Below are 10,944 nucleotides of genomic sequence, written 5' to 3'. Positions count from 1 at the left end.
TGAGCCACCCAAGCGTCCCTCTTCCTCAAACTTTTATGTGGATCTGAATTGCTTGCTATGCTTATGAAAGATGGATTTCTAACCTAGGAGATAACAGTTTCAGTCCGGAGTGGAGCCATATATGATCTATAGAGCTTATTTTGGGGAGCTTCCCTCAACATACCTCTTAAATTCCCCATTTTTGTGCTTGAAATCCTTCACTGGCTCTGTGTACCGAAGTTTAAACTCACCTTTCTTTTCTTGCAGCCTAAATTCCTTATTTTTCCACATCTTCACATAACCACTCCCTCCCCCCCCCCCCCCCCAACTACTGAAATATCCAACCTTTTTGATTCCTGGGGTCTTTACTCAGGTGGGTCCATGTGCCTTTATTCTCCTCCACTGTAGCTAGGCAAAACCCTGTCCAAATCCATCCTTCAAGGCCACTCCAGAGTTCTCCCAGGCAGAATCAATCTCTTCCTTCTGTGCTCCCTCAGCAATCCAATCCATACTCATCTTTATTAGAGAACATCTTATTTGGTTTGGATCAATGGTTCTCAAAGTGTTGTCCCTAAAGCGGCTGCATCAGTCTGGGATGCTTAGAACCTTAGAACTGTGAATTTTCGGGCCACACCCCAGAACTACGGAATAAAAATCTGTAGGATGGGACCCAGCAATTTTTAACAAGCTACCCAAACCCCCAATTTCCTTAGATTGTGTCTTTGTTGAGGGCAGGGAGTATGTTTTATTTCTCTCTTTCCTCAGTATCTACCCTGGCCCAGGCAGTTGGCAGGCATTCAAGGATGAATGAATGCAGAACGCCTTAGAAATCTTTTTTTCTAAGATTTTAAGTACCTCTACAGCCCACATGGGGCTTGAACCTATTACCCTGAGATAAAGAATTGCATGCTCTAGCAACTGAGCCAGGCAGTTGCCTCTACCTTTAAGAATGCTTTGCAAGGGTGCCTGGGTAGCTTGGTCAGTTAAGCATCCAACTCTTGGTTTCGTCTCAGGTCGAGATCTCATGGTTCAGGAGTTCAAGCCCCGCGTCAGGCTCTGTGCTGACAGCGCAGGGCCTGCTTGGAATTGTCTTTCTCCGCTCGCTCTGTCTCTCAAAATAAATAAACTTAAGAAATTAAAAAAAAAATGCTTTGCAGATCATACTTTTATAACAGTGCAGCCTGCACTTTCATGGATACATATCCATGATTCTTTTTCATCCTGTTCTTGCATAGGCTTAGACCTAGGCTGACTGTTCCCTTCTCTCCTCCCTTGTCCTGTGTGCCTCACCCCAAGCCAAGGACAGAGTTCTGTCCTAAGTAATAATGCAGATGATCAGTGACTAGCAGATATCTGACTGCTGGGATGCTGGCAGCATTGTCTCCATCTCTACATATTGTCTTTTTGTTTCATGAAGAACTTGACAGAACTGTGGCTGGCTGTCCATCTCCTGTGGCCTAGTCCCTTGGCAGCTGAAATTTCTGGTAGGTATGTGGGAAATACCTTCTCTTCCCCAAAGTGACGGTGGAGCGAGGGGGTGGATAAAGGAGAGAGAGGAAGAAAAGATCTAGAAGCAGCATGATACAATGAGGTAACATGATAGAATATAAAGACCATAGGATTTGGATTCGGGCAACTTGAGTACAAATCCCAGCTCTTCCATCACATACACCTGGACAAAATGTTTAACCTCAGTGTACTCGGCTATAAAATGGAGATAATATGGTCTTGTCTTAGAAGTAGTGAGGATTCAGTTAGGATGGCCTAAAACAGCGTCCCATGATGCTTGATACAAATTAGAATCAAAACCTTGATACAAATTAGTCTTTGTGAGGATTAGAAAAATACTGGGGTGGTTCAGGGCTGTGCCACATAGTCACGGCACTTATCATCCACCCTGGATGATATCTAGATAAATGGACTTAAAAGTGCCAGCTCTAAAAGTGGCAGGCAAGGTGAGATTTGCCGTGGGAACAGACTGCACGCCTGGGCGAGATGGGATGATAACATTTGGGAGAAAGAAACCACCACCAAAGTTGACCTGGTCCAGGATAGAGGGCCAAGAAGAGGCAGAAAGGCCAAGAGCCAGACGCTGCTCAAGAAAATACTGATCTGGATCGGATGGGCTAATAACGCACAGACTTATAAACCAAAGCCAAGAGTCTCCACGGTCTTTCAGAGAAGCTACATAAAATACTATGATTTTATTAGCAACCACAGATCTATCATTTTCCACATTTTACAATTATCCTGCTTCACACAGGATGACTAATTCTAATGAATTATCAATAATACATCTTAAATAACATGTTGTTGAAAAAAATTAAGTTAAAATGCACTATGTAATAGTGCAGACACAAAGTGCAGCTGGCAATTTAATACACGAAACAATGCTGAATCCGTAGGGTTGAGATCCCATTTGGTTTTCCAGAAAGGAATATACCTTGCCCATCTTTGGTCAGTCCTGAAGCAGTATGCAAGCTGAATGATAAATACGAACTAAAAAGGCTAAAATACTGAAGACCAAATAGGATCACTCTAGAGTCCATTTTACAAGGAAATGCTCAGTCCCTTGTCTGTCAACGGGGATCTGTAGTCCCTACCTCCGCTGCAGTACCTACATATGGTCAGACTGCCTCCATCATCCAGCCTCCGGGACAAGTGGACTCACAATCCTCGGGGGAGCTGCTGCTGGTCACTGAAGTGTGTTCCCATTCACACTTGACTCAGGGGCAAGGATTCTCTTGAGGAGGACAGCTCTAACATATTTACTTCTAAAAAGATTGTGTCTGCATCTTGTTGGGAGTTGTGTACGGGAAAGGTTATTTGCCAGAGGACATGGTACCAGCCAATGGTGGTCATTCCTCATAAATAACCAGCTCCAGAATCAAAAGAGCATCATCTGTGCCGCCACCTTGTCGGGAACAGATTTCAGTTCTTACCCCCCAAAAAGGGGCTCACACTGAGCCTAACAGTGGTTAATGAACTCCCTTAGAAATGCTGTTATCAGATATCCCCATTCCCAGTTTTAGAGGCAACTAAGGAATCTACAAGGCCTTCCCTGACCTTGGGGTCAGGAAGAAAAGGGGTGTCTGTATTCATAAAGGGAATTTAAATTCCGGCCTTAGGACTCTCTTGAACCTGCTCCAAGTGAAGGAATACGGCTCCCAGCTTGGATGGCAAGAGCCTCAAGTGGAATGTCTTCCAGGACCGATAATTCACTCATGTTGTCACTCACCACCATAAAGAGAATGGTTAGAGTGACCTGGGTTTTGTAAAACTCAGACGTGGCACGATGCGGTGGTACATTCACTGTGTGCCACAGCTGATTTCTTTTACATAGGCTCTAACATATGTGCCCAGACGTTACATGCCGGGGCAGAACCTTTTAGCGGGAGGGTTTCCGGCATTTCTTTCTGATATGCTAAGTTGGAAAACAGACTTTGCAGTCATTTGGCAAGGGAAACTGTCTTTAAACCCCCCCCTCTTGCTCTTTGTTTCTATCCTAGAAGACTAACCATCTGTTCCTATCCTACTGAGGAAGGTACTGGTGTGGGGCCAGGGCACTCTCCTCAAAAGGCATCTTTGATGTTCTTGAGCTGGCGCACGGCCAGGTCTACAGGGAGGCTGAACTTGAGGCTGCTGAGGCGACTGAGCAGGTTGAGGGCGCTCTCAAAGCCTGTGTGCGCCATGTAGCTCCAGGGCTGGTAGTGGGGCTCGATGAGTGACCCCGACTTGCAGATCAGGTTCACCCAGGACACGAGCCGCTGCTCATTGAGTGCCATGCACACCAAGGCCTTGAGCTCTGAGTCTGCGCTGCGCTTAAAAGGGTCGTGCTCTGTCAACACCATGTGGATGGCGGTCAGTAAGCTCTGCTTGGGGGTCACCACAGTGCCTCCCATAACCGGCAGGGCAAAGGACTGGGAGAGCTTCCGTGCGGGGGATTCCACATAAGCACGGCCGTTCTTAGCATGGTAGTACTTTACAAAGAGCTCCCACGGGTGCATGGCCTCGGGAGCTGAGGAGAAGGCTGGCAGCAAACAAGCAATGGGGGCCATGACAAGGCTCATCCCCGGTGAGGAGGCGTAGAGTCCATGGGCCAGCAGGTCCCTTACAGCCACTGTCAGCTCCTTCCGCACGGCCGTGGTCAGCTCGTCCTTGCCTCCCAGAGAGAGGTCCTGGAGGCTGGCGGAGGTGATGACGTGGTCGTGCGGCTGGTGCCTCAGGGCGAGCTGCTTCACTCTGTCTACTGATACCTCCAGCCTCTTCAGTAAGGGGGAGTAGTCCCTGTCAGCCTGGCTTCTCTGCCACAGGGTTTGTGGGATCTGGCCCGTGGCGCAACCAAACTGGCTAACGGCAAAGATCTGGAGCACTGCGAGTGCACGCCGCATGAGGTGCAGCCCCGTCTCCTGAACCTTCTTCACGTCTTCTGCCTTTGCTGTTCAGAAAATGCAACGACTCATCAGTTAGGGCCATGCTGGCACACAGGTACATTCAACAAGTCACGGGCTGGGATCCGGTCCTGCTTCTGAGCTACAGTACACGTCCCACAGGAAGCCAAGAGCCACCTAGGATGTTGCTGGACCTAACTGTTTTGGGTTAATGATAGCTGTTGCTGTGATTCCCACACCAAATAATCCGCCCACTTAAAGTGTATAATTCAGTGATTTTTAGTATATTTACAGAGCTGTGCACCCATCATCCCCAAAAGAATCCCTGTACCGTTAGCATTTCCCATTCCCACTTCTCCCCAGCCCCTTAAGCCCTAGGTAACTGCTAATCTACTTCCTACCTTTCTGGATTCGCCTATTCTGGAAGCTGTACTTACTTTTGCTGTTTCCTGGAGGCAGTCTGCCGCTGTCAGTCCTGGCGGAGCCACTTCCTGTCTTCCCACTGGCCTTGCACTCACAGTGTGCACTGTCTGCCTGCAGTGGGCTTCCCACTTCATCTGTAAGCAGGAGTTACAAAGAGGAGGAAAATGAATATTTACTAGTGCCTACCACATGTAAGACTTTTACAAACAACATCTGATTTGTGTGGCACAGTGACTGGCTCAATAAATATTTGCTGAATGAAGGAAGCGTGAATCATCATTTCAGGGGTGAGGAGAGTGGGACTAAACAGGTTAGGAACCTCCCCAAGGACCCAAGGCTAGGAAGTGGCAGAACTGGGATCTGAACTATCTGGTTCTAAAATCCATCTTCTTGGGGCATCTGGCTGGCTCAGTCGGAGGAGCATGTGACTCTTGATCTTAGGGGTGTGAGTTCGAGCCCTACACTGGGTGTAGAGATTACTTAAAGATAAAATCTTAAAAAAAAAAAAAAATCCACGTTCTTTCTATTCTACCGTGCTGGCTCCCTCACTGAGTGATCAAAACCTCCTACACAGTAAATGAAGAACGGGCACCTTTAGGAACCAGTACTTGGATTACATATAATTATTATGACACCTGTCCACCCTGCTCTTCCCATCCCTTCCTCTGACCTTGGATGAAGTTGATGAACATCTCGAGGTCTCGGATCTGAGTCTTCAGCTGCTCAACCAACTGTTCTTTCACTCGGGCCGGGTTGACAATCTGAGCCACAGCTGCATCCACACGCTGCCGCAGCTCCTCAGTGGACAGTGAACTGATGTCCTCGTTCAGATTCATGTCCAGTTTCTTTATTAGTTCATCTATGATCACCTATCAAGACCACAAACAATGGGCACACCCTTTAGAATTTTCAAGGAGAGGGCTTGAAAAGGGAGTTATTTGCTGGAGTGCTTCCTACCTTTAAATGGAAATCAACGACAGACAGAACTCCCAAACCTGGGAGAGGACACGATGCGACTGCTGATCAAGGTGAGAGCACAGAGCTCCTTCTCCTACAGTAACAAGGACCCTTGGTTCCTCTCAGACAGAAATGGCTCCTCTCACTGCACATTCTCTACCAGGCCAGGCAACTTTCAGGAGAATAACAGTGTGAATAATCCAAAGTGGTTGATAGTCCAAAAAGCCTCATAGTTAGCTTTCCCCAAAGCCTCCAAGAGAATACATATGGATTTCCCTTAGTTTCTAGTTCTCCTCATCCCTTCTTGCCCTACTCAAGGCAACTAAAAGAAAAAAAAAATCTCTACTAAACATCAAAGTGCATTAGAGCCAAAATGCCCTAGTGACAATATTTGGAACAGTTTGAAATCCAGTTAATGTAACTCCAGCCAAGCCAGAGAAACAGCCACATCACGGTGAGAGACAAACATGTTTATAGGGGAGGCTGTAGCTGTATTTCTGCCAGAGATTTACCTGCCTACCCAGGTGTTGCTTAAATAAATATGGCATTAAAACCAGTCTGGATTCCTGGAATACTTATCAACTGGTAGTGGGGAAAAGCTAATTTACACTGGAGGAGGTGCCCAAGTAGAACTGTTTTAATGATCAAATGAAAAACTATTATTTAAAAAAAAAATTTTTTTTTTAACGTTTATTCATTTTTGAGAGACAGAGAGACAGAGCACGAGCAGGGAAGGGGCAGAGAGAGGGAGACACAGAATCTGAAACAGGGTCCAGGCTCTGAGCTGTCAGCACAGAGCCCGAGGCGGGGCTCGAACTCACAAACTGCGAGATCCTGACCTGAGCCGAAGTCGGACGCTCAACCGACTGAGCCACCCGGGCACCCCAAAACGATTATTATTATATATCACTACTATTAGTATAACCACCAAAAAGAGCTCAGTTAACATATTATAAAGCTTTGGAATTTGTGTTTCCATGTGTGAATGAAGACTTGTCCCATTTCCCTTTGATTTGGGCCAGCAAAGAGATTCTCAGTAAGACCAAGGGTGAATGAGCTAGGAAAGAATGTCCTGTGAACACAGGAAGGGACAAGGTAGCCTTAGGTAGTGGTGGGCGCCCCTCTGGTGTCTGCTCACCCGCTGTCTTTCCAAGACCACGGACTGTGGCAGGGAGTCGTAACTGCCCTCTTGATAGGCAAATGTTTCCAGGTCATCCAGCTGGGTTTTGAGCTGCAGTATAAGTTCTTTCTGCTTCTCCCTTTGGGTTTCCAGATGTTCCCGTTTCTCCTGCTCACTCTAAGACAAGAAAATACTTAGGTCTATTTCATAGGAAAAGGAAAAATCAGGGCACAAGGGCACATTAAGAATCCTCACAAGCTAACCATGACTACTGAAACAAAGTGTTTCCAAATAATCCCAAGGAAATACAGAATTCATACATAGGTTCAAAAATGAGAATAACGATTTCATCCAGGGTAATTTATTAAATGTGTTTTCTTTAAAAAGGTATTTGTCTCTCATTGGAAACAGAATATGAATACAATGAGGCCTTTTGTTAAGACAGCCTTCCCACCCCCTCCACAAAGGCCTAGTTAGGATAGAGGCAATTTATCTTAGACAAGACAGCCCCCCAGGAATTAAACATGCCATCCTCCACAGCCAATTACCACAGATCAATTCCTGAATACTTTCTGCGGCCAAATTTTGCAAGAGACTCTAGAGATAAGGGTGTAGAGGAAAGATTTATAATTCATAATCAGTTTTCTTTATTCTTATTTTTTAAAGATTTTATTTTTCAATAATCTCTACATCCAAAGGGGCTCAAACTCACAACCCTGAGATCAAGAGTTGCATACTGTATCGACTGAACCAGCCAAGCACCCCTCATAACCAGTTTTCTTAAGATTCAAAGCCCCTCCAATGTATTACAGATGTTCGCACAATCAAAAGAATTAAAGCAGGTGCCTGGGGCAGTGAAAAATAAAATCCAAAAGCCAAGGAACAGGGGTGGGAAGGTAACCATGTTAAAAAAGAAAGAAGAAAAAAAAAGAGTCTGGTAAGTTTCCCTGACCAGTGACTCCTTTCTCCATTGTTGGCCACCAGGCAGATTCTGCATTTAAATGATGAAAAATCCTTCAGGGTGGTGAAGTCTTGCCAATGTATTCTCAAATACTAGTTCTTCCTTAACTTTCTTGATTATCAAAAACAAAACAAACCAAAACTAGCAAGTCAGGTGCAGGTATAAGGCTGCATTTTCAACCAGCAGTCTATAGGACGTTAAATTTAACCTTCAAATGGAACTTACCAAGCCCTCCAAAAGATATGAGACAGGACAAATGAAAAACAATGAATTAACTTTTTGTTCAAGCTCTTTAAAAAGCAATCCTTTTGCTTTACTCAACATGGCAGCAAGCCTTTTCTCAGGACACTTCCTCTCCAAACCTTTCTGAGTATTGGCATGTCTTAGAACCTTGTTCCCATCCCCTGCTGAGTGAGGGCCTAGCTATCCTTCTGGTTTCCTGGATCTCCCAGGGCAGAGCTGATCATTTCTCACTCTATGCTGTGTACACACTTCTCTAGCTCATGTCACATTATAATCTTTGTTGAGGATTCTGTCTCCCCCAGTCTATGAACTCCTTAAGGGCAAAGGCCTTGACTTTGTACCCCTGTTGCCTAGCATGGTGTTTGGCACAGGATAAACTCTCAATGCACATTTGCTGTATGTTACTGAACTAAAACAGGTACAGAACGACACATTCTAAATAATGAGCTCAAATAATGAAGCTGTCTAGCCAGCCCAAGGAGAAAGTACAGGGAAGCTCTGTTTTTGTTTTCACTGTATCCTAACTTCATTAAGCCAAGGAAGAAGAAGAAGAAAAAAAAAACAGCCATGAATCCTGATTCTGTTTTCACGAGTATGTCTGCCGAACTCTGTTTCCTGCCATGGCACCATGGCAGTTACAGCATGTTATTTGTTGGAATGTGGGCAAATAAGTGTAATAGAGAAAAACGAGCTCTGGTTCAAGGCAGAAAATAATGGAAATGATTTCCAGTAGGAAGTGAGAGGAAATACTGGTTTAAAAAAATCTGGAACTAACAAGAATCATCCGGTTCAAACATGTCCCCCCACTTAGATATTTTATGTAATCTTCTGTGCATTCATTAACGCATAAACAGGTGGTACCAAAGTGGTATTTTGAGCACCGCTTTTTTTCCTAATTTTTACTTATTTATTTTGAGAGAGAGCATGTGCAGGGGAGGGGCAGAGAGAGAGAGAAAGAGAGAGAGAGAATCCCAAGCATGCTCTGTGCTGTCAGTGCAGAGCCTGACGTGGGGCTTGATCTCACCAACCATGGCATCATGACCTGAGCAGAAATCAAGAGTCAGACACTTAACCGACTGAGCCACCCAGGCGCCCGGTGAGCACCACTTTTTTTTTTTTTTTAAGTTGTACTCTGCTTCTGAAAGAGAAAATGAACAACCAAAAGAGCACCACATCCACACAGAAACTCTGATGCTTCTTGCTCCTGAACAAGGGCCTGGTTACAGTAATCCTTTCTACTCCTTTCTACTCCTTAAAAGTCTGGCAATTTGAGATGGCTGCTCCTTGTGCCAGGAGCTGCGGGTATATGGAGAGGAGGGTGGAACAGCAAACACAGGATGGCACTGGAAACATTTCAGGTTAAAATAAGCAAGTCAGTATCTGCTACTGATAAGCCTTGGTTAAACCCAATTTAAGTGGGAAGAAAGCCACGTATAGGTAGTAACTTGAAGAATGAAAATGTGGAGAAGATGGCCAAGTCTCTTCAACACCTCCAATAAGCTATCTGCAACTGTGCACCTTCAGAGATTCAAAGACTGTTAAGGAAATGGCATTGGCATACAGACTCCCATTACTCAGTGGAGGCTAACTGAACAGATCCTGTCACAGCTACCAAAGGGGCTTCTTATATAATACCTAGTTATTAGGCAGGATGGGCAAGGAGGTTTAAAATTCCAGCTGTAGGAAAGGCTATAATCAGAAGTTGTGTTTTTTTTCATTTACTAAGTGATCCTGCTGTTCAACAAAGCTTCTGCCCCCACAAAAGCCTAAAGATTAAAGACGTTTTCTAGATTCCAGGAAAGTGGGAACGGGCAGGAGGTCTAAATTTCCATGGATTCCAATTCACTTACCCTTCATTAGCCAATGTTCTCAGCCCCAGGTCGGGGTACTCTATCAACAAATGTGCTCGGGCGTTGGGTACTTTATGAGGCCACGGCAAGGTGAGGGGGAGCGGCACTGCTTTGGTTGGTTGCTCTGTTGCCCTTTGAATACTCTTTGCTCACCACTCTTCTGTCCCGCACGTCACCACACCTGCATCTCTTTCCATACCCTAGGTGGACACCCCTCACAATGAGGTTCCCAGGCCTCGGGGTCCTCCTGCCCTTCAGCAAACCTCGCACACCTGTCTTATCTCCTCGTCTCCAACGCGCGAAGTACTCACCGAGACCAGCCGGCTTCTCACCGCTGCTACCTTGGTCCGCGTCAGCATCGCCACCCCACCCAACTCCCTATGCCCCTGTCCCTCGGGATCTGGCCCAGATGCTCACCTGGTTCTCGCCCCGCAATCGTGGCCGGTCCCCTGGCAACCCATCGCCATCGTCGCTGGCGGGGTCCTCGGACCCCCCATAACCCAGGACGTGCGGGCAACCGCGGAAAGCGAAGTCCTCGAGCTCGCGCAGGAGGCGCTGCTGCTCCGCGGGCGCACCGCGCACCACCTGGCGCAGGCGGAACTGCACTTGCGCGAAGTGCGAGGACAGCGCAAGCAGCGCCGAGTCCAGCCGCCGCCGCTCAGCCCGCAGCCGCCGCAGCGTCCGGCCGGGCGAGTCGGGAGGGGAGCCCGGGGCCGCGCCTGGCTCCTCGGCTGCCGCCTCTTCCGAGAACGCAGCTGTCCCAGGCCCGGCCTCCGCCACTGCCCCCACCGGGGCCCAGCGCACCGCCTCGCAAGGTGGCGGCGACTCCTCTTCCTCTTCCTCTTCGTCCTTCGCCTTTGGACCAACGGCAGCTACCACCGTTACCGGCTCCGCAGACGCTTCGACAGCCGCCATCTTCCCGGAAACGCCGCCGCACGTCAGCCGCGCCCCCTCACTGCCATGGCAACGGCGCGCTGTCTGGGAAACCCGCAGGAGCGGGTGGGCGGGGCACATACGTCA

At 47.2% G+C, this 10,944-nt stretch overlaps 1 protein-coding gene across 1 annotated transcript; it reads right to left on the bottom strand.

Annotated features, from left to right (window-relative positions):
- Nucleotides 1–2,149: 2,149 nt before the first annotated feature.
- Nucleotides 2,150–10,887, bottom strand: RUNDC1 (RUN domain containing 1). The gene is made up of 5 exons (XM_015069573.3): nucleotides 10,342–10,887; nucleotides 6,889–7,047; nucleotides 5,464–5,662; nucleotides 4,808–4,927; nucleotides 2,150–4,417 (listed from the first exon to the last, which is right to left on the bottom strand). The coding sequence occupies exons 1-5, from the start codon at nucleotides 10,837–10,839 to the stop codon at nucleotides 3,552–3,554; spliced, it is 1,842 nt and encodes a 613-aa protein (XP_014925059.3). The 5' UTR covers nucleotides 10,840–10,887; the 3' UTR covers nucleotides 2,150–3,551.
- Between the last annotated feature and the right edge of the window lie 57 nt (nucleotides 10,888–10,944).

The sequence above is a fragment of the Acinonyx jubatus genome, chromosome E1 (genome assembly GCF_027475565.1).
Source record: "Acinonyx jubatus isolate Ajub_Pintada_27869175 chromosome E1, VMU_Ajub_asm_v1.0, whole genome shotgun sequence".
NCBI classification, from domain to species: domain Eukaryota; kingdom Metazoa; phylum Chordata; class Mammalia; order Carnivora; family Felidae; genus Acinonyx; species Acinonyx jubatus.
The sequence above is the reverse complement of the archived record's forward strand: the minus strand, read 5'-3'. Positions and strand labels throughout refer to the sequence as shown.

Coding starts and splice junctions, on each gene's coding strand:
- RUNDC1 (XM_015069573.3), bottom strand. CDS start 10,839: ATGGCGGCTGTCGAAGCGTCTGCGGAGCCGGTAACGGTGGTAGCTGCC. Junction 5,663..6,888: donor TGGTCTTGGAAAGACAGCGG/GTGAGCAGACAC, acceptor TGGTCTTGATAG/GTGATCATAGATGAACTAAT. Junction 4,928..5,463: donor GTTCATCAACTTCATCCAAG/GTCAGAGGAAGG, acceptor TCCTGCTTACAG/ATGAAGTGGGAAGCCCACTG.